General features: G+C 41.8%; 1 protein-coding gene across 2 annotated transcripts; it reads right to left on the reverse strand.

Annotated features, from left to right (window-relative positions):
• Positions 1 to 428: 428 nt before the first annotated feature.
• LOC311133170 (ras association domain-containing protein 1-like) lies at positions 429 to 19,399 on the reverse strand. 2 transcript variants are annotated; one of them, XM_084166613.1, is made up of 6 exons: positions 19,054 to 19,399; positions 14,149 to 14,273; positions 2,550 to 2,657; positions 2,054 to 2,345; positions 1,792 to 1,907; positions 429 to 1,688 (listed from the first exon to the last, which is right to left on the reverse strand). In XM_084166613.1, exons 1-6 carry the CDS (start codon positions 19,373 to 19,375, stop codon positions 1,524 to 1,526), a joined length of 1,128 nt encoding a protein of 375 aa, XP_084022739.1. In that variant the 5' UTR covers positions 19,376 to 19,399; the 3' UTR covers positions 429 to 1,523. The 2 variants fall into 2 exon arrangements, with proteins under 2 accessions (XP_084022739.1, XP_084022738.1); XM_084166612.1 differs by lacking the exons at positions 14,149 to 14,273; positions 19,054 to 19,399 and adding an exon at positions 11,448 to 11,997.
• Between the last annotated feature and the right edge of the window lie 1,340 nt (positions 19,400 to 20,739).

Consider the following 20,739-nt stretch of genomic DNA (forward strand, 5'->3'; position numbering starts at 1 on the left):
CTGTCCCTCACACAGCATCCTTTACTGCATACCACTGTGGTTCATATATATACACACACACACACATCCGTGGTACACCATCCCAAAGACATTAATAGGGACTTTCTCTGTGTCAACTACTCCTCCTATCCACAGTGCTTGACTTGGACTGAAATAGGTGCCGACATTTTGGGTGCCGGTACTTTTTACATTTAGGTGCAGGAGCACCACAATACTTTTGAGCTAATATTCTATAAAGAGGAACAGGAGCTCAAGCAGCTGAAAAATGGAGGTGCTGGTACTCAGCTCAGGTGAGCTCCTTCCTAAGTCAATCACTGCCTATCCATAACTGCAAAGTGGGGAAAGAATTTCCATGAATAGCATTGTTTAGCTAATTAATATCATCCCAATAGCATACCCCCACTACCAAGAGACACCACACTTTTGTAAATGAACTTGTTTAATGTGAACAGTGCAAATCTATTATTATTTAAACAAATATTTTGACACTGGACATATGTAACAGAAAAATGTTGTAAATTGAAAAGAGGATAGTCAAGGCCAGTCAAGTTATTATTTCAAGAGATATAGACATATTCTGATAATATGAAACAAATTATCAGTTCTATTATTTTGTTGTTTTAGAATGTCACAAAGAACATAAAAAAAAGAGACAATACAAATATACAAACATTCCATAAAAAGCACCAGCTTCCAGTTCAAAGTGTTAAAGTTTCAGGACGATTCCCCTATCAATTAAATCGACCTGGGATTGTCCTCTAAATTGACATTCACAGTGCTCCCAACACATGGGGCACTCCCACTCAGCCTCAAAGGGACAGCAAAAAGAGTGACATCCATCACAGTATGGATGTGCAGGAGGTATATGGCAGACATTGGGGTCAAATGGAAACCTGGGGTACCTGGCCCATAATGTCCATCGCTTATTATTCTGACTAGCATTAAGGCCTGGAGATACTGAAGCAGACGGTATCTGAATTTGTTTAACATTTGTCTGAGCTAATAGGTTGGCTACCCTTGTATTGCTTGGCAGTGAAGTAGAGAAACAGGCCTTTTGATTTGTTTGACCCCACTCGGGTTGTCTCAAAATTATCTTTGATCGTTACCCAAAAGCTATAAATGATAGAATCTATGGACCCTGCTGCCAGCAAGAATAACAGGTGATGAACATTACGAGTCAGGTAGCTTACCCAGGATAGTCAAATGGCACCCCCATAATGAGAGGAACTACTGGACAAAGCCACTCTCTCATCAGCCACATTTTCATATACTCGCTCTCTCTCTCAACTCTCATTCTCTCTCAGGCACAACAGACTCTCTCCAGTTGTACAGCACTTCTGATTTCTCTCACACTCTCTTGCCCGCTCGCTCTCATGCGCCCGCTCGCTCTCATTCGCTCTTTCATTCTCCTCCTTTGAGGGAGGTGTCGAGTTGTGTTCTCTGGGATCTTTGGATGCAGTGACTGGTCATCTTCTGATGGTTGTCAGTCAGAGGTGCAGGTAGTCCCATAGGGAAGCTGTTTCTCAGCCAGGGGTGGAACCACCAGGGGTGGAACTAGCAGCTTGGGCCTCCTGCATCCTGGTGCGGGCTAGTGCGTAGCGCTGCACTATCTGCTTGACATGCTCCTCCTCCTCACGCTGTAGCATGCGGACAAAGTTCTTAAGCTCTGGCATAGAGAAGGCATCCCACTGGACAGAGAGAGGAGGGAGACGGAACATAAGTGTAAGCTGCACAATGTGAAATTACCATGTTGGTTTGAGAATGAATGCCCAATGAATGCTCAATACTCACGTTGACCTCTCCAGTCTCATTCTCTTTCAAGACCAAACTGAGGGCTTTCTCATTGGGTCCAGCACACAGACGCAGGTGGAGTGGGAGCTCGTCATCAGACAGCTTACGCAGGAACACTGAAATACAGGAAGAGGAAGGGAGACAATGGAATTAAACAACTGTATGGCACCTCTTAGTATTTATCAATGTGATGTCAGTGCAGAAAAAAGACAAGTCGTGCTATCGCAAAACCACAGACAAGAGGTTACAGAGGCAGGCTTACCTTGGTCATGGCGCTTTGTGCGCTCAAACAAAGCAAACTTTGCAGGGTTGTCCACCACAGTGAACTTCTTCAGCAAGGCTTCGATGACCTCACGAGCGCGTGTGCGGGAGCTGATGTGTAGGTGTTTGGACGTATCCTTGGGCAAGTAAAAAGAGGTGCGACGCTTCACTCCCACAGTCTTCTTGCCTGCACCATCCTGTGTTGCATTACCCTTTCTTGGTGGGGGAACTGACACGGGTCGTATCAGCTTGAACTGGACCTTTATGAAGCCAGTGTAGGAGCCATCTTTGTTCTGTTGAAAATAATGAAAACATATAGAAATTCATACTCACGAAACTTATTCACATTAACACACTATCAACATGTTGAATAGTGCAGTATTGCAGTTGAGCAATAACTAAATTACTGTATAAAAACATGGTAATACAGACAGTGTTCGAGTAATTACAATGTTACTACTTACTACAATGGTATTCAAGCAATTGTTCCTACTCACCAGGTTCATGAACAAGTTGCTGTTGATTTGAGCATTGTACTCCTTCACCTTCTGCTGGATCTCTGTGACTGACAGATCCTGCTGCTTCCCCCATTCAACCTGTTCATCCTGACCAGAGAGAAGTGAGTCAATATTTCAATTAGCCATTCATTGTTTACTCATTCATCTTCTTAAGCTGAATGTGCAAGACAGAAAAGGGACACATTGGTGTTCTACCACCAGGTGTCAGCAGAGCACCAAGGTTTAATGTTTTGGTAGGGTAGACTGAGCAAGTGTTTGGTGGTTGCAGCCCTGTTCCAAATCAAATCAAATTTTATTTGTCACATGCGCCGAATACAACAGGTAGATGTTACATTGAAATGCTTACTTACAAGCCCTTAACCAACAATGCAGTTTTAAGATAGAATACCAACAAAAAAAATACAATATAAAATAATACGAAATAAAGTAACAAATATTTAAAGAGCAGAAGTAAAAATAACAATAGCGAGGCTATATGCAGGGGGTACCAGTACCGAGTCAATGTGCGGGGGCACCGGTTAGTCGAGGTAATTGGGGTAATATGTACATGTAGGTAGAGTTATTAAAGTGACTATGCGTCGATAATAAACAGAGAGTAGCAGCAGCGTAAAAGAGGGGTGGGGGGCAATGCAAATAGTCTGGGTAGCCATTTGATTAGCTGTTCAGGAGTCTTATGGATTGGGGGTAGAAGCTGTTTAGAAGCCTCTTGGACCTAGACTTGGCGCTCCGGTACTGCTTGCCGTGCGGTAGCAGAGAGAACAGTCTATGACTAGGGTGGCTGGAGTCTTTGACAATTTTTAGGGCCTTCCACTGACACCGCCTGGTATAGAGGTCCTGGATGGCAGGAAGCTTGGCCCCAGTGATGTACTGGGCCGTACGCATTACGCTCTGTAGTGCCTTGCGGTCGGAGGCCGAGCAGTTGCCATAGCAGTCAGCGATGCAACCAGTCAGGATGCTCTCGATGGTGCAGCTTTAGAACCTTTTGAGGATCTGAGGACCCATCTGAGGACCCATCCCAATCGTTTCAGTCTCCTTAGGGGGAATAGGTTTTGTCGTGCCCTCTTCACGACTGTCTTGGTGTGCTTGGACCATGTTAGTTTGTTGGTGATGTGGACACCAAGGAACTTTAAGCTCTCAACCTGCTCCACTACAGCCCCGTCGATGAGAATGGGGGCGTGCTCGGTCCTCTTCTTTTTCCTGTCGTCCACAATCATCTCCTTTGTCTTGATCAAGTTGTGTGATGTGGGCCTATCTAAACAAACAATCCACAACCTTTTATAATGAATAGTACAAAAATACAGGGGGACAGTTGAAGAGGCATGACATATTGACCAATTCACCTAAACATTTAATTAAGAAAGCTTGGCTGAGAAATCAGTCTAATGCAAATTCATAGAGGTGACCCTTGGGGTCACGGAGGGGAAATTAGATTTCAGGAGTCTTGGGGAGTCAGGTTCAAAGGGGTCAGAGTTCAGTAGAGCAGAGGACTAGATTGGGTTTGGTGAGAAAAGGAAGCACTAGACTGGTGTAAATCAAAATGGTATTGAATGAGAAACAGCATTACTACTTGTTGCTGCTTATAATAAATGTGCTAAAAATAAATTACTTATATTATTTCTCAGACTATAGCAGCCTATGCTTCACAGTGCTAACTTCCTGTAAGCTCCACCCTTTCTTTCACAAAGTTATCGCTGGTTGCATCAGATTCCAAACTTCCTGTCAACGTAGCCATAGTCTATGATAGGGAAGCGGTGGACCACAATGATGTCAGCACTGACCAATCCCAGTTCTTCAATTCCTCCTATCTCTGTAGAGGGAGGCATCATGGGGGGACATGCAGCTGTTTGTAATGTCTGCAAAGGCTTTGGGCAGCATTCCTTAAAGCTGTGTTCATGTAAAAATAGCTGCCCCCCTCAGGCAACCCCCCCGCTTGAGTCAGACACAAAGCCTTCTTCTGTTTTATAGAGGCATATCCTGTGGAGTCAGCTGCCTAATCCTCACAGAATCTCAGTCATCTTTCGGCAATTTACATTTTGCCTCCAGCATCGACAAGACATTTAAATGTCTCCCATGGACACAGTAACCACCACAACTATGCACTTCCTGTGTCTAATGGTCCTTCCTTGCTTCCTGTGTGAGAATGTCATTCAAAACATGTGATGCACAGAACTCTTCTTCCTGTATCAATTGGAGAACCAGCTAGCCCCAAATTGTCCTGTTGACAGTAGCTGCTTTTCATAGGGGGGAATCCATAGATCAATACTCATAAATCCTCCTGGCATGTGTTAACATCAGCACCAACATGATCTGTCCTCTGGGAGAAAGTCTCAAACTCTCATTCTACCCACAACTACATAAATCAATGTCAAGTTGTGCAAAATCGGATCAATAACCTGAATCCTAATGCAGATTGAAAGGGTGTTAAAGAGATTCTCCGGTACTTTTGTATACTTTTTAGTCGGTAGTTCTGAAAGTAGAGCTCACAAACCAAAAGTGGTCCCCGAAAACTGCATACTACGTCACATATGTGCAGATACTGTATGTGCACCACGTCATTGCTCTCTCTCTGCTGTGTGTGCATGATGTGCCTCTTGCTAGCTGTCACTCATATTGTTGAACTCAAATTGCTAGGGGGCTGGCCCATGTAGGGCACATACTAGGGAAAATGGCCAGGGGCATAAGTTGGGTATGCTCAAGGCCAAAAATGTAAAAGTAGGCTCAAATAATTCCAATCCCGATTAAAATGCAACGACTGTTTAGCGTATTGACTGGCTGGCTTTAGGACCATGCGGAGCATCACTCCAGAGAGAGAAGCTGCCAGCCTTCAAATTAGTGGATTTGGCTATTTCAGCCACACCCGTTGCTTACAGGTGTATAAAATCGACCACACAGCCATGCAATCTCCTTTTAAAAACGTTGGCAGTAGAATGGCCTTATTGAAGAGCTCAGTGACTTTCAATGTGGCACCGTCATAGGATGCCACCTTTCCAACAAGTTAGTTAGGCAAATGTCTGCCCTGATAGCGCTGCTCCGGTCAACTGTAAGTGCTGTTATTGTGAAGTGGGGAAAGTGGAAACGTCTAGGAGCAACAACAGCTCAGCCACGAAGTGGTAGGCCACACAAGCTCACAGAACGGGACCGCCGAGTGCTGAAGCGCGTAGTGCGTAAAATCGTCTGTCCTCGGTTGCAACACTCACTAACGAGTTCCATACTGCCTCTGGAAGCAACGTCAGCACAAGAACTGTTAGCTGAGTGGTGTAAAGCTCACCGCCATTGGACTCTGGAGCAGTGGAAATGCGCTCTCTGGAGTGATGAATCACGCTTCCCCATCTGGCAGTCCGATGATTTGGCGGATGCCAGGAGAACGTTACCTGCCTGAATGCATAGTGCCAACTGTAAAGTTTGGTGGAGGAGGAATAATAGGATAATCAAAAGATAAGCTTCCCCCTAAAGTAAATTGAATTAAATTTGCCAAAATTAGCATTATAATTACTCTTGCCTATACAGAAATAAAACAAATCATTCAAAATACTACACCAGAGAGCATGATTTGGCCACAAAGGATCATTAGCTTCTTTTAAAAATGAGCTGTGGATTGTTTAAGCGCGCAATTTGGTTAGCACGCGGCAAATAGCCTACCAAATAGCTGATTGTTGAGTTGAATCGGTTAGTGAAAAGCAGTTAAATAGGCCTATCGCAATATTTCAAAATATAATCGTAGGAAAAACAGTTTAGAAAGCGAATGGCTATTGCGGAAAAGAGAAGACAAAGAAAAGACTGATCTGTCTCTAGTTATCAACACGTTCAAGGAGCGAACAGTAGCCTATCTCATTGGCACCAGTGGAAAACATACTATATTCCCGGTGAGTGCGCGCATATTCACCGTCTTTATCATTGGATCAGTACCACTGGAAAGTTTTTTTGGGGAAATAATTTCCTCCTCCAGGCTAGATGGACGTCATATTGTACAATAAGTCTCCCCTTTTCTTAGGCCTAGATTAGATAGTTGCATTCAAGACTAGGTCGTTCTTGTGCTCTCCAAACTCCCACCAGTGGAGTGCGCTTGTTCTCTTGTTGAAATGCTTGCTGTTGCATTCTTTCACACATTTAAATGCACATGTGGTAAATCTATATTCCATCTAATCCTACAATAATTGCTAGCATTTCATCATTCCATCCCCGTAACGTTTATTTTAACACTTAGACATTTCTATTTCATGTTTGATACGATACATTTTCATGTAGCCTACCATTTCTTGACCTCTGAGTGGGCGCAATGTTTATTGTGCACATGAACGTTCTCAAGACTCATGAGGTAGAAGTTCTGTTTATTTAATTCAATGTATGGTTTACATTGTTCATATTTCCCGGGTTATGTCGGAGTGCCTTGTGTCTGCGTCCAATGTCTCGGTCTGTCTGGTTGTGCGTAATAGAAGCGTGCAAGCCTCAGTGCGCACATAAATAGGCTACGTGGCTTGCACGCCACGCTTTTGAGTCAATACGTTGAATAAGAGAAAATGATTGTTCCATGTATGAATGGTGATGAAATATAATTAAAGTCTGATTAAGACGAATGTACCAATGTAACAATGGATGTGGAAATTGTCTTTTACATTGTAGAACCAGTTTATTGGTTCAGGGTTCGTACAGACAGTGGCAAGTCAAATTCAGGGACTTTTCAAATACAAATACTTTCAAATTCCAAGTACTAATATTTATTTTCAAGGACCATCAATTTGTAATAGTTCCTATTATGCAATTGTTTCTAGTCGCCACTGGATGGCAGTATATCGCCACAACCTCATGAAAAAAACCAACTAACTTACTATTCATCACTACCTTACAGGTTCTACTCAATAATAAGTGTTTCACTACTTAATTATATAATTTCAGTCAACTGCTCCTGCTAAGGTCAGGCTCCATTCAACGTTAGCTTCTAACTTCATCCTTCTAGCCAGCTAGTTATATCTAGCTATCTGGCTAACAGCCAGAGCCCTTGAACTACCTAGCTAGCTAGACTAAAATATCAGCGACTAATTTACCAGTTGTACACTCATTTTCCAAGAGTCAGGTTTTTTTTGTTTGGGGGATGTCTGGTGACAAGGCAGGAGTCGAGGTATCTTTTTTTTTTTTATCCTACTGTCAGCGGCGTCTCTCTGCTACATGCCACTGTAGGTCTGGGCCAAGGTAGTTTGTTTCAACTCTCATTCTATGTCGTGGGCAGAGTTTCCCGTTGGACAGAGTGGTGAATGAATGTGCTGCTAACATGGCAAATCTAGGGGAGCAGGTGAACATAACGAGCATTTATGAATCATTCATGATTACACTTGTTCGCAGAGGTAGGCGCGATTAGAACTCAGATTAAGAAGCCTTCGGAGCGTTGATCAACGCTGGGAACGCAATAATAAGTGGGCAAAAGATAATTACCCAAATTAAAAGGTGATTAAACGCTATTTCACAAATAAAAAGTTGCGTAAAAGGCGTTTACCCTCCACTACATACCCGGTTGGGTCTGGCAAAACCCATTCATAAACATCAATATCCTGCAAGGCAGGATTGGATCTACATTTGCCCAGAATTTTAGCTATCGATGTGATGTTTGGCGGTGCCTAACCAGTCAGTTCTGTACCTGCATGGCTGAGTGGCAGTGTGGGTGGAATGAGCGAGCTAGCCTGGCAACCAGAGGACAAAACACGTGAGGAAATAAAACTCGGTAGTCTGCCTGGAAATTAATTCGCAAGACCAATACATTGTTGTAATATTTTTCATATTAACATATTTGATCATTTTCTGTTCTCCTCTCTTTTTAAGTACAGTGGGGGAAAAAAAGTATTTAGTCAGCCACCAATTGTGCAAGTTCTCCCACTTAAAAAGATGAGAGAGGCCTGTAATTTTCATCATAGGTACACGTCAACTATGACAGACAAAATGAGAAAAAAATATCCAGAAAATCACATTGTAGGATTTTTTATGAATTTATTTGCAAATTATGGTGGAAAATAAGTATTTGGTCAATAACAAACGTTTCTCAATACTTTGTTATATACCCTTTGTTGGCAATGACACAGGTCAAACGTTTTCTGTAAGTCTTCACAAGGTTTTCACACACTGTTGCTGGTATTTTGGCCCATTCCTCCATGCAGATCTCCTCTAGAGCAGTGATGTTTTGGGGCTGTCGCTGGGCAACACAGACTTTCGACTCCCTCCAAAGATTTTCTATGGGGTTGAGATCTGGAGACTGGCTAGGCCACTCCAGGACCTTGAAATGCTTCTTACGAAGCCACTCCTTCGTTGCCCGGGCGGTGTGTTTGGGATCATTGTCATGCTGAAAGACCAAGCCACGTTTCATCTTCAATGCCCTTGCTGGTGGAAGGAGGTTTTCACTCAAAATCTCACGATACATGGCCCCATTCATTCTTTCCTTTACACGGATCAGTCGTCCTGGTCCCTTTGCAGAAAAACAGCCCCAAAGCATGATGTTTCCTCCCCCATGCTTCACAGTAGGTATGGTGTTCTTTGGATGCAACTCAGCATTCTTTGTCCTCCAAACACGACGAGTTGAGTTTTTACCAAAAAGTTATATTTTGGTTTCATCTGACATTCTCCCAATCCTCTTCTGGATCATCCACATGCACTCTAGCAAACTTCAGACGGGCCTGGACATGTACTGGCTTAAGCAGGGTGACACGTCTGGCACTGCAGGATTTGAGTCCCTGGCGGCGTAGTGTGTTACTGATGGTAGGCTTTGTTACTTTGGTCCCAGCTCTCTGCAGGTCATTCACTAGGTCTTGCTTGTTTGTAGGTGAAATATTGCTTGTTTGTAGGTGACCAAATACTTATTTTCCACCATAATTTGCAAATCAATTCATTAAAAATCCTACAATGTGATTTTCTGGAGAGAAAAAATCTCAATTTGTCTGTCATAGTTGACGTGTACCTATGATGAAAATTACAGGCCTCTCTCATCTTTTTAAGTGGGAGAACTTGCACAACTGGTGGCTGACTAAATACTTTTTTCCCCCACTGTACCAACTTCAGAAAATTTCAGATTTTCAAGGTATTCCAGTACTTTCAGAGTGCCAAATTCAAGTACTTTAAGCACCTTGTGCAAACCCTGTTGGTTGTATTTGCCAATTGGATAATTGTATGGTCCTGGGTGGGGCCAAGTGCTTATATGTACCTGTTTGAGGTCCTGTTAGACAGATCCATCTGGTTTCTCAAGGGGAGGCTGTGCAGTCTTGCCCTCTACCTGTGTCCATTCAGATAGGACAGGTTAAGCCTGATAAAGAGGCTATTTATTTTGGCCTGTTGCCCGTGTACATTTGGTAAATGTTGTAAGATATCATTGGATCACCAAGACCAGTAAATAAATCTACACTTAGCACATCAACCCGCCTTATCTTCTGCTGATTTCATGCCCTTGTGACTGCTACAAGGTCCCTATTTTACAATTACATCACCAGAATATGTTGTAGACAAAATAATGAAAAGGGCTGTCTGGTTCCTCAATAAATAAACAAAGATTTGTAGTTGAACAAGTCATTGCATCGATATGTTTTTTACTTAACTTGAAAAAACATATGACTCGACTTGCTCTTACAATGCACAACTTGGACTTGACTCGAGACTCGGACCTTGTAATAATAATAATAATAATATGCCATTTAGCAGACGCTTTTATCCAAAGCGACTTACAGTCATGCGTGCATACATTTTTGTATATGTGATTTGAGACTTGCTTGTGACTCGAATAATAGTGGCTTGGTCCCACCTCTGTTAGTCTGCAAATGCGATGCATTATAAAGGTGCAATTTTACAGTTAAAACAATTGCTTCCCCAAACCTGAAACTCACGCGCCACCTATGGATGTCGGCATTTGAAATCGGCCATGTTGTGACTTAATAGTGTGTATTATGCAACCATTTCATGTTGCACTGTATGCACCCTTCCACACCCCTGCTTAGGTTTAACTGAACTCATGCCACTGAGCACAGCTTTCAGAAAAACAGTTACTTTCAAACAGGGATTTCGTGGCTAATTGAGGTTAAACAATAATTCTGCTCATAGGTTATGCATGTATGAACTACCCATTGACACATCCAGCCCAAAGGATGTTTGAAAAATACTTAGTATTCACCAAAGTTACAGAGCATGTCTTTAATGTATGTCCTGCAACTAGTAAATAAGCAATCACAAAATGGAAGCCAGAACAGTCTACTAAGGAGTCACCAATTTTTACTGTGCTGTTATTACTGTTTTTACTGTACTGTGTATAACATTATCTAATGTATTCACTCAAGATACTGTAGAAATATGAGTTAATGAAACATGATCAAATGTTGCCATTCCCCTTATGTCTAGTAGGCTACTCATTCAAACCCTCCAGAGATGTGCGTGCAGGCTTGTGTGTGCAAGCTTTGTAAGTGTGAAGCAATGGGAGTGAAGTAATTTGTTTCTGAATGATCCAGAGATGAATAGTACATGACTAGTGTGTGTTGTGAAACTTGAGGGGTATCATGGGTGCGTCACTAAACTCTTGAGTGGTTCTCAGCATCGGGATATATGAGTCATCCTTGTAATATGAGAAACACAGTAGATCCCAATTTACTTTTTAGAAAGAGGGTAGTTACTACTACTACTGCAAATATGACGACAACTTCAGATGACCATTTTCTTGGATATGTCATTTGAAATACACTAGTATATGCCTCTATCACGTCATACCTCTATTATAAATTATAATATAACATAAAGGAAGTTACACACAAGATTGTCTAGCCTATTATGCATGAACATCAGTGAAGGCAGAGGAAGGAATAGCCAACATCTTATTCAATAACTCTTATTCAACTGCTTGACAAATTGTTCTCCTCTCACCTTCTCTTTCTTGGGTTTGGGAATGAATGATGTGCGAGCTGTGAAGTACTGCTCGAACTCTGAATCTGAGTCCCCACTGCAGTACCCGCTGCTGGTGGAGCTGCCCCACGTCTTCTCGAAGGACAGGCTTTTATCCGAACCGATGACCGTGTCTGTCATTATCAAAATGTTACAATGTAACCAACCGTCTGGACCTATGTTGCGTTTAGAATTTGCTACAATTGGTCAGGTTTTTATCTATTTCGGCTTGGATATGACCACTGAGAGATGTCGTTTCCCGTTTAATAAGACAAGTTCTATCTACAATTGTAGTATCCCGCTGTAACAAACGTGTAACTACAGAAACGTTAAAACAGATAAGAGTGTAAAGTAATAAGGACTGCTAGTATAGTTACTATATCCCTGTAAACTTCGACAATGTTGTTCTAAAGCGCGTTTCTGTCGGTTTCCTGTTCAATCTGGCCACGTTTCAGCTTCTCACAACTAGTTGAGAACAGCATGATGGACCAGCCCCCGCCTTTCCATCTCTCTCCCGGTTTTGACTAGATGGGATACAGCTTCTGTCATATTTGACTTTTCGTAGCAGGTTAGGAACATTTACGCAGCAGGTTATGATAATTTACGTAGCAGGTTGGGATAATTAGGTTAAAGTTGGAAAAAGGGTTGGGTTTTAGTGTTAGCTAATCTTTTGACGTCAATTTGACAAAAATGGTATCCCTTCTAGCCCTTACCTTCCCTCCCCCGGCCCGCAGAGGCCCCACCCAGCCGGTTGAGATTAGAAAATACACAAAACCAACTCAACAGGATATGATTGGGCGCTGAGGGGAAATTCCAACTCCCCAATGGCATCATACCACTCCCTTCCCTGTCTGCCAACAATAAAGGCGACGTGAGAAGATGAAAATCATGTGAGGATTCACATGATAACAGAGTGTGCATGACAAATGCATGACATAAGTAGACATGTAGGCCCAGGGGTTTACAAAGAACCGCACCACGTTAGAGAAAAATATATACACTACCCTACGTATTTATTTGGACCGTGTTGCTAACTCTTTTAATTTCGCTCTATACTCCAGCATTTTTGGATTTGAGATCAAATGTTTCATATGAGGCGACAGTAAAGAATGTCAACTTCTATTTGAGGGTATTTTCAACGCCAGGGTTGTGGGTTCGATTCCCACGGGGGACCAGTATGAAAGAAAAAAAATACAAAAAAATATATATGTATTCACTAACTGTAAGTCGCTCTGGATAAGAGCGTCTGCTAAATGACTAAAATGTAAATGTACCGTTCAGAAAGGATTCATGTATCTAGTCCCCCCATTTCAAGGTGCTATAAGTATTTTGACAAATGCACTTATATGTGTAGTAAAGTAGTCACGTTTCGTTCGGTCCCATATTCCTCGCACGCAATGACTACATCAAGCTTTTGACTTTACAAACTTGTTGGATCCATTTGGTGTTTGTTTTGGTTGTGTTTCAGATTATATTGTGCCCAATAGAAATGAATGGTAAATTATGTATTATGTAATTTGGAGTCACTTTTATTGTAAACAATAATAGAAGGCAGGTAGCTTAGTGGTTACGAGCGTTGTGCCAGTAACCGAAAGGTCGCTGGTTCTAATCCCCGAGCGGACTAGGTGAAAAATCTGTCGATGTGCCCTTGAGCAAGGCACTTAACCCTACTTGCTCCTGTAAGTTGCTCTGGATAAGAGCGTCTGCTAAATGACTAAAATAAAAAAATATATATATATATAAATATAAGATGTTTCTGAACACTCCTGCATTCATATCGATGCTACCATGATTACGGATAATCATGAATTAATCATGAATAATGATGAGTGAGAAAGTTGCTGAGGCACAATAATCATACCCACAAGCCACAAACATGCTAACTTCTCACCATTACCAATAACAGGGGAGGTTAGCTTTTTTTTTTTTGGGGGGGGGGATGATATTTATGCTTCTAACTTTCTTACTCATCATTATTCAAGATTCATTAATGATTATCCATTCACATGAATGTAGAAGTGTTCAGAAACATCTTCTATTCTTATTTACAATAAAAGTGACTCCAAAATAACACAATACAACATGGGACCAAATACTAATCTTTTGACTACTTTAATACACTATGGGGAATTTGTACAAATACTTATGAAAAAACAACTTTTTCAAATGGGGGACTAGATACAGTGCTTTAATTTCTAAAACAGTAAAACATGTATGAATATACCCTCAAATAAAAGGTGACATTCTGTACTGTCTCATTATTATTTGTTTAATCTCCAATCCAAAATGCTGGAGTATAGGGACAAATGTACACATTTTAGCGTCAATGTCCAAATAAATACAGAGGGGAGTGTAGATCTAACAAGAACAACTAAAAGTGATGCCCATGCTACTGTATCTTAAGTAAATGGTAAGAGAGGACCTGAACTGAAAGGACCTAACACATTATTTCCAGGGGGGTGGAATAGAAAGAAGGCCTCCGTAGAAGGCAGAGTAATAGAAAGAAAAAGAAGAGGAGTGTTTACAAGCGAGTATGTAGACACCATGTCACCACAGTGTGGCCTAGAAGATAGTGGGTAGATAGTGGTCATGACACATGACATGGCGGTGAATGAGGGCTTGAGTACAGAGAACAAATAAATGACATGCATATACAGTCTGTATCAGATCATGAGGTTCTTACCACATTTGTATCGGTCTCTATGGTGTGTTCCATAACACATGTTTGTTCAACTATGGAGCTGCGATCCAAACTGCAATCTAATTGGATAAGAGCGCGACATCTGTAGTGACACGTGAATCTGCAATCTGTGAGAAAAGAGAGGTGAATGAAAAACAGGATTTAATAGAACAGATCATGGGTTGCAATTAAAGTTGTGCCTTGTCCACCAGTTCTCTACATTTTGAAAGGCCACTGTCTACGAATAGATCAGCCATGACGACACACAGATGTAAGGAATGGTTGGCTATTAAAAAAAAAAGTGGCGCCCACTGGCTCAGAAACGTCCATTTCGTAGTTTTGGGTCATCCCTCCAGTTCCATCCGTCCAGCTTTGGGACATTTTGGGATTCTAAATTGTCTGCTGTCCTCCACTGGCTACAGGGAGTCATTACACGTTTGACAGAGAACAAAACTTGTCACTGACGTATTTGACTTCAATTTGGTCACAAACAGGACATTATTAGACAAGGATTGCTAGAACGTAGAGTGATTATTTTACAAATGAACAGGTGTATATTCATGTAAGGAGATTCATGTAAGGAGAGATTTTACCAGCATATTCACATATGCTTCAGACATACACTTCAGACATTTATCTTCCCACAAATCTAATGGACACACATTACAATACAAAGGACAGAGGACTGGTTGTGATGAAATGCATGGTAGTGAAGCGTTGACTTCCTGCCTGAATGTAATTGGTGTCATATAGCCAACCGCAGGTGTGAGTTGCCGTCCAATGGCTCTTCCAGTCTAGCTCTAGTTAGTTCCCTGTATGGCCAGAGAAAAGGAAGTTCCTAGTGTAAACTTGGAAGACTATGCAAGAGGAAAGCGGTGCAGGATACCAACCAACCGACAGCACCTATACAAAGACACAACAAACCACTAGAACCATCTCAACACCCTCATGAATAGACTGCCGCCAACTGCTGATTGAATCTGGGAGTCTTGTTTTGACACAAGTACTCAAGAGCTTAAACTGGGTCTGGGATTTCAAGGCAAGCGGTTTGGTTCTCAGCTGGTTATTTGCTGCTGGAAATGGTCATGTACATATTTGCAGAGACTCCTCATTAAAGCCTATTCAGATCTAATGAATACTAAGTCCTGTGAATGGAGCCAGTCTCACAAAAAGCCCATTTAGTCCAGCTGAGAAACAATGACCCAAAGCTATACGACCTGGCACACACATAAACAAACACAAATATAGCCTATGCACAAACAAACAGGCTATATAATACCTTAAAACACATTCTCATAGCCCTAGTGAAACCTTTCAACACTTTCAGAAAAAAGGGTACGGTTACAACAATATCAAAATACACATTATGTACCTTCAGAGGTACACATTGGATCTCACATGGTACTGTTCGGTACCTTTTAGGGTAAATATGCGGATAATCTAGTATAATGGTAAATTTTTGTACATAATATTTTGAATATAAAGGTACAATCATTGGCTTAGTGGGGGCATGACATTCAGTTAGTTCTTTTTGGCCACCCGTGAGTTGAAGTTTGGTACCAGTTTAAGCGGTCTATGATTATGTTAGTTGAGGTTGAGTATGTCCGCTGCCACTTCTGAAGTCATTATAAAGGCTTACATAAGAGCATGTGACAATAAAAAGCTGTAATTAATATTGTAGCAATCTCAAAGATACCTTCTGGAGGATTGAAAACGGCCTCATTATTTATTTTTTACTCCCGTTTTGGACTCAACGTGTCAATGTATGGCTCATACATGCATAATAAACCATCTGCAGTTGTCTCCCAGCATAGAAAGGCACAACATCCTTACATTCTAACCTGCCATTATCTAGTCCACGAGAGACGTGCTCGTTCATGTCATGTAGTGAGCGCATGCTCTGAAGCGAGTGGGATTGCCTGACTACTTGACCTTACCATTAGTTATTTTTATAACAGCGAAAATACATAGAATATGTCGATCAAATCCTTGCATCCTAAGTTAGAAAACATTTGAAAATTAGAAGTTAGATCTATTAGACGCCAGTTGTAATTTCATTTCTCTCTTTCAATAGCCTACATTTCTCTGTAAGCAAGCAGAAAATGATGTGTGCTAAAGATGGCATTGTAGCCAGACAAATACATTAGAAGACAATTGTCAACCCGATCAGAAACCCTATGCTCACAACCTGAATCTCCTAAATGATATCGCTGGTACATTTTGTTAGAATTTTTGAATATATTGCTCAAAATACTATAAGGTTTTTAACCAGGCGCGAATCACGGACACAATAACACATAGTTGATGCGCTAGAGAAATGTATACCGCAAACTTTCACCCACTTACTTTTTAGCTAAGAAAATAATCGCCCTACCTTTCTGTTGTTTCAACCATCCATCCCAATCAAATAGTTCCATGTGTCCGTCCACCTTTTGTTCTTATACGTGCACACAGCAGGTGTTCCATGATATGGGGTATAATCCAAAACTGCAGTTGATTGCCAGCGATCATTATTCATCACGTAGACAAATACTAGGCCTATATATAATCATTAAACAGGAGTAGGTCATTTGATACAAACATATACTGTAAGTAGGTTATAACTTTTCCATTGTATAAATTACATTATCACAATCGCTTGCCATACTAGTCTGTACAACGGGAATTAGCCACAACCAAGCTTGAGGGACAATGTTGATTGCCAGGTGGAATTATGTCCAATGAGGTTGCAAGGTTAAAAATGGGAGGCGGGATTAGATCGGCACAGCATTGTCCAATGAAGTTGTGGGGTGAGGCCAAGCATGTGCACAGCTCATGAACACTCAGGTTTTTTTAAATTCTCTTTGTGCATGCTAGAGGCAACGACGTGATAACGAAGTACACAACTTTCGGGGACCAATTTTGGCTCGTGAGCGCTACTTTCAGAACTACTGGCTAAAAAGTATACAAAAGCACCGGAGAATCTCTTTAACCCAACACTGAGCGACCTTGTCAAGAAGTATGGACCTCTTGACGTTGACTTGGCAGTTGCTGGACCCAGGTTCAAGACTTGGTTGGGGCTACCCCTGAACTCCCTACATTAGTGTCAGAAGTGGGATGTCGGAGAGATGTGTACACATGAGGCACTTGGTATAGAGAAGAGGTACATTTTTGCCACTTAAAAGGAACAAATGGCTTTGTCACTGTGGTGGTAGCCTAAAAATTAAAATGTTAACCTTTTGTCTATTTTAAGGTACTAACTGCAAGGGTACAATTGTGTACCTATAACTAATGGTACAATCAATGGACGTACCTTACAGGGTACCACTACAGTGACAAGCGTTTGTACCCCTTTAAGTACAATTCTGTACCTTTATTCTGAGAGTGTAGACATGCAATTGTAAAGCATGTCACGCTGCTTCCTTAGTGAGTACCACTTCCTCCCGATTCGGCCCATACCTGCCGCGAACTCAGGACATCTGCTTCACAAACACACATGACTGTCCTCCCTCAAGCGTCTTAGTCAATCGCGCCACCTCAAAAGCTAGCTAATGAGTCGACGCAAGCGGTTTAAGGCTGAGGAGTAAGTTTCACGTGCTACACAATCATAATCATGACATGCACTCACATATACATACATGTCAGTGGAGGCTCCTCAGAGGAGGAAGGAGAGGACCATTCTCCTCAGTGAATAAAAAAATAAAAATAGTGAAACATTGAAAAAGTTATCCTTTTTTAGATAAAACTATACTAAATATATTCACGTCACCAAATAATTGATTAAAACACACTGTTTTGCAATGAAGGTCTACAGTAGCCTTAGCAGCACTCTGTAGGGTAGCACCATGGTGTAGCCGGAGGACAGCTAGCTTCTGTCCTCATCTGGGTACACTGACTTCAATACAAAACCTAGGAGGCTCATGGTTCTCACCCCCTTCCATAGACTTACACAGTAATTATGACAACTTCAGGAGGACATCCTCCAACCTATCAGAGCTCTTGCAGCATGAACTGACATGTCCACCCAATCAAAAGATCAGAGAATCAATCTAGTACTGAAAGCATAAGCTACAGCTAGCTAGCAATGCAGTGCATAAACTTTCACTTAGCTAGCAAATGCAGCTAGCTAGTTTAACCTACTCAAACAGAGAGGGATGCTATGTTAGCTAGCTGGCTATCTAACACTGGAACTCTTCCAAGTCAAGGTAAGCTTTTGGTTTTATTAATTTATTGCCACCGGGGCCGCCGTTGTAACTGCTAAACTGCTCTCTGACTGTACACTGTACTGCATGATTGTAGCGGGTTTACTAAGGCGGTAGTTCTAGGAGCTATGTTGACTATGACGTGACAACGACGTAGGCTGTGTGTAGTAGTTAGCGGTCATGATATGAAGGTTTGGAAAAAATGTTTTGCCTGGAAACAGACAGCTGATGTGTTGTACACTGAAGTCCACAAGCACAGGGATGTGGCTGCTATGAAAGTGAACTGTGTTCGGCATGTGATCAGGGGTGTATTCATTCTGCCAATTCTGTTGAAAAACATTTATTAAACGGAAGTAAACGGAACGAAACGGGGATAAACATACCTGAATTTGTCCAATAGAAACTCACATTTGCAACTAATGATTACACCCTAGATCAGCTACATGTTGTAAACGTTCATTCATAGGCTAGGTTGTAGCAACCTCATGATGGGTACAGGGAAAATATGAGTATCATGTAGTAGCCTAAACATATCGATGTTACATTGAGCTAGGTGAATGGAATATGAATGACAGTCATCCAATATGCTGTAAAAGAAATAAGGCCATGCTCATAAAAAAAAAATAATGGCCCTCCCTCATCTTAAACGGCACCGACCGCCACTGATACATGCAATCATAATCATGCACTCACACACAAGTAAATCCTGTATAGCAGGTAGACTCACTGGCACAGCGCAGGCTCTGTTTGTACAGTCCCCAGATGAAGTCTCCACACAGGTCACACCAGGTGGGCTGGGCATGGCTGCAGGGCTGGAAGTCATGTCCCTCTCCCCTCTTATCTGTGAGCTGTGGGTCCAGGCTGTCCCCCAGCAGTCTGATGATGCCCACCCGGCTGAGCAGCTCTGGGACCTTCCCTGGGCTGATCCGCAGAGCATTGGCACGCTCCAGGCGAGGTGGTGAGCGAGGCACCTCGCAGCTTGTCAGCTCTATCCGGTCATGGTCATGTAGCCTCAGCTCACGGAGCTCAATGAACTCACCCCAAGACATTCTGTCAGTCACAACTTCAATTCCTTCTTCATGCAGAGGCAATCATCACACCTGTGACCAAAACAACGCACAACCTCAATCCAAGATCACCATAATGAAGCACCAACTCAAGGACAGGACATAGGCCTACACCTAAAGTACACTTTTAGCCCTAAATTGTGGGGAGAACTTCCCATACAGCTATGCATTCCTTTCACTATTATTAAAACCATGGTTTGAACAAAATACTGTAGCTTATTGTGTACTGAGTATGACTGAATGAAGTCTAAATTGTCTGTTTCTCTACATCAATTGTCTGTTTTCTGCCTTAAAATACTTTGCCAGTTGCAGCACCAATAAAGTGGTGTACTCGGCAATAAAATAGAAGTTTGAGTTTATTAAACCGATCTGTGCTTCAGAATATATTTTTGTCTTTCATTTTCTAACGGGACGATTTTTTTTTTATGTTGAAGGAACCCCGTTGCCATCTACTATCAATCTCCAAGGCAATTAAAAGTAAACTTTCATCCCATCAAATGTCAAGTTACATGGTTTTAAAGTCTATGATTCGAATAGGTCACCAACATTCAAGGCTTCAAACATATCGTGAATAATAATTGTAAACTGCACGCAGGGTGTTCAGCATCCCAAATGGATTTATGATGCGAACAACCTAGAAACACGAGAAGCATTGCACAATTCTCACTGGTTTAGTTTATGTTAATAATAATTAGATAAAACGTGCTATATACTTGTTTTGAAAGTTTAACAACTTACCAAAACAGGGGTCCACCCCCGCAGCAGCGGATGCCTCGTCTCCAACGCTCTTCTATTTTACAAAGTTTCCATAGAAGTTATTACGAATAACCGACCGGAGGTGTGCAGCTTCGCATCTGGAAACAATGTATAATCGGCTACATAACCGAAATACCACTCTTCCGAAAAACATGACTATAAGAAGCATGTTTACTGTGTAACCATCCCATCACCCAAGCCTGACACACCAACATATGATACAGACAGTAACAATTTAATAGCAGAAAGTAAAGAAAGTGAAGAGCTGCCTACTGTTCTTGACATGCGGAATTCTTTCACATAGGGGGTGCTTCTGAGTCTTGAACAGTAGAGCAGGAGGGGTGGGTGTGTAAATCCCCCATCGCCATAGGACACTGTACATCTCTAGGCCTATTTGACTCGACAGTGACATTCAAATAAAACTACCGTAAGGATAATAATTTGCCTAATCATCCATTGACAGCTTATGTTATTAACAGTGTGAACTACAGTATGAGTTAAAGACATGGTAGCCACACCTTTTTAAAAGTGGTGTGCAGAGTCTAAACAATCAAGTGGATAAAGTTACTTTGAAATACAACCCTGTGAAA

This window comes from Coregonus lavaretus (assembly GCF_964263955.1).
Source record: "Coregonus lavaretus genome assembly, chromosome: 8".
Taxonomy (NCBI): Eukaryota; Metazoa; Chordata; class Actinopteri; order Salmoniformes; family Salmonidae; genus Coregonus; species Coregonus lavaretus.

Coding starts and splice junctions, on each gene's coding strand:
- LOC311133170 (XM_084166613.1), bottom strand. CDS start 19,375: ATGTCTTGGGGTGAGTTCATTGAGCTCCGTGAGCTGAGGCTACATGAC. Junction 2,658..14,148: donor TAGAGACCGATACAAATGTG/GTAAGAACCTCA, acceptor CTCTCTGGTCAG/GATGAACAGGTTGAATGGGG. Junction 1,908..2,053: donor CACAAAGCGCCATGACCAAG/GTAAGCCTGCCT, acceptor CCTGTATTTCAG/TGTTCCTGCGTAAGCTGTCT.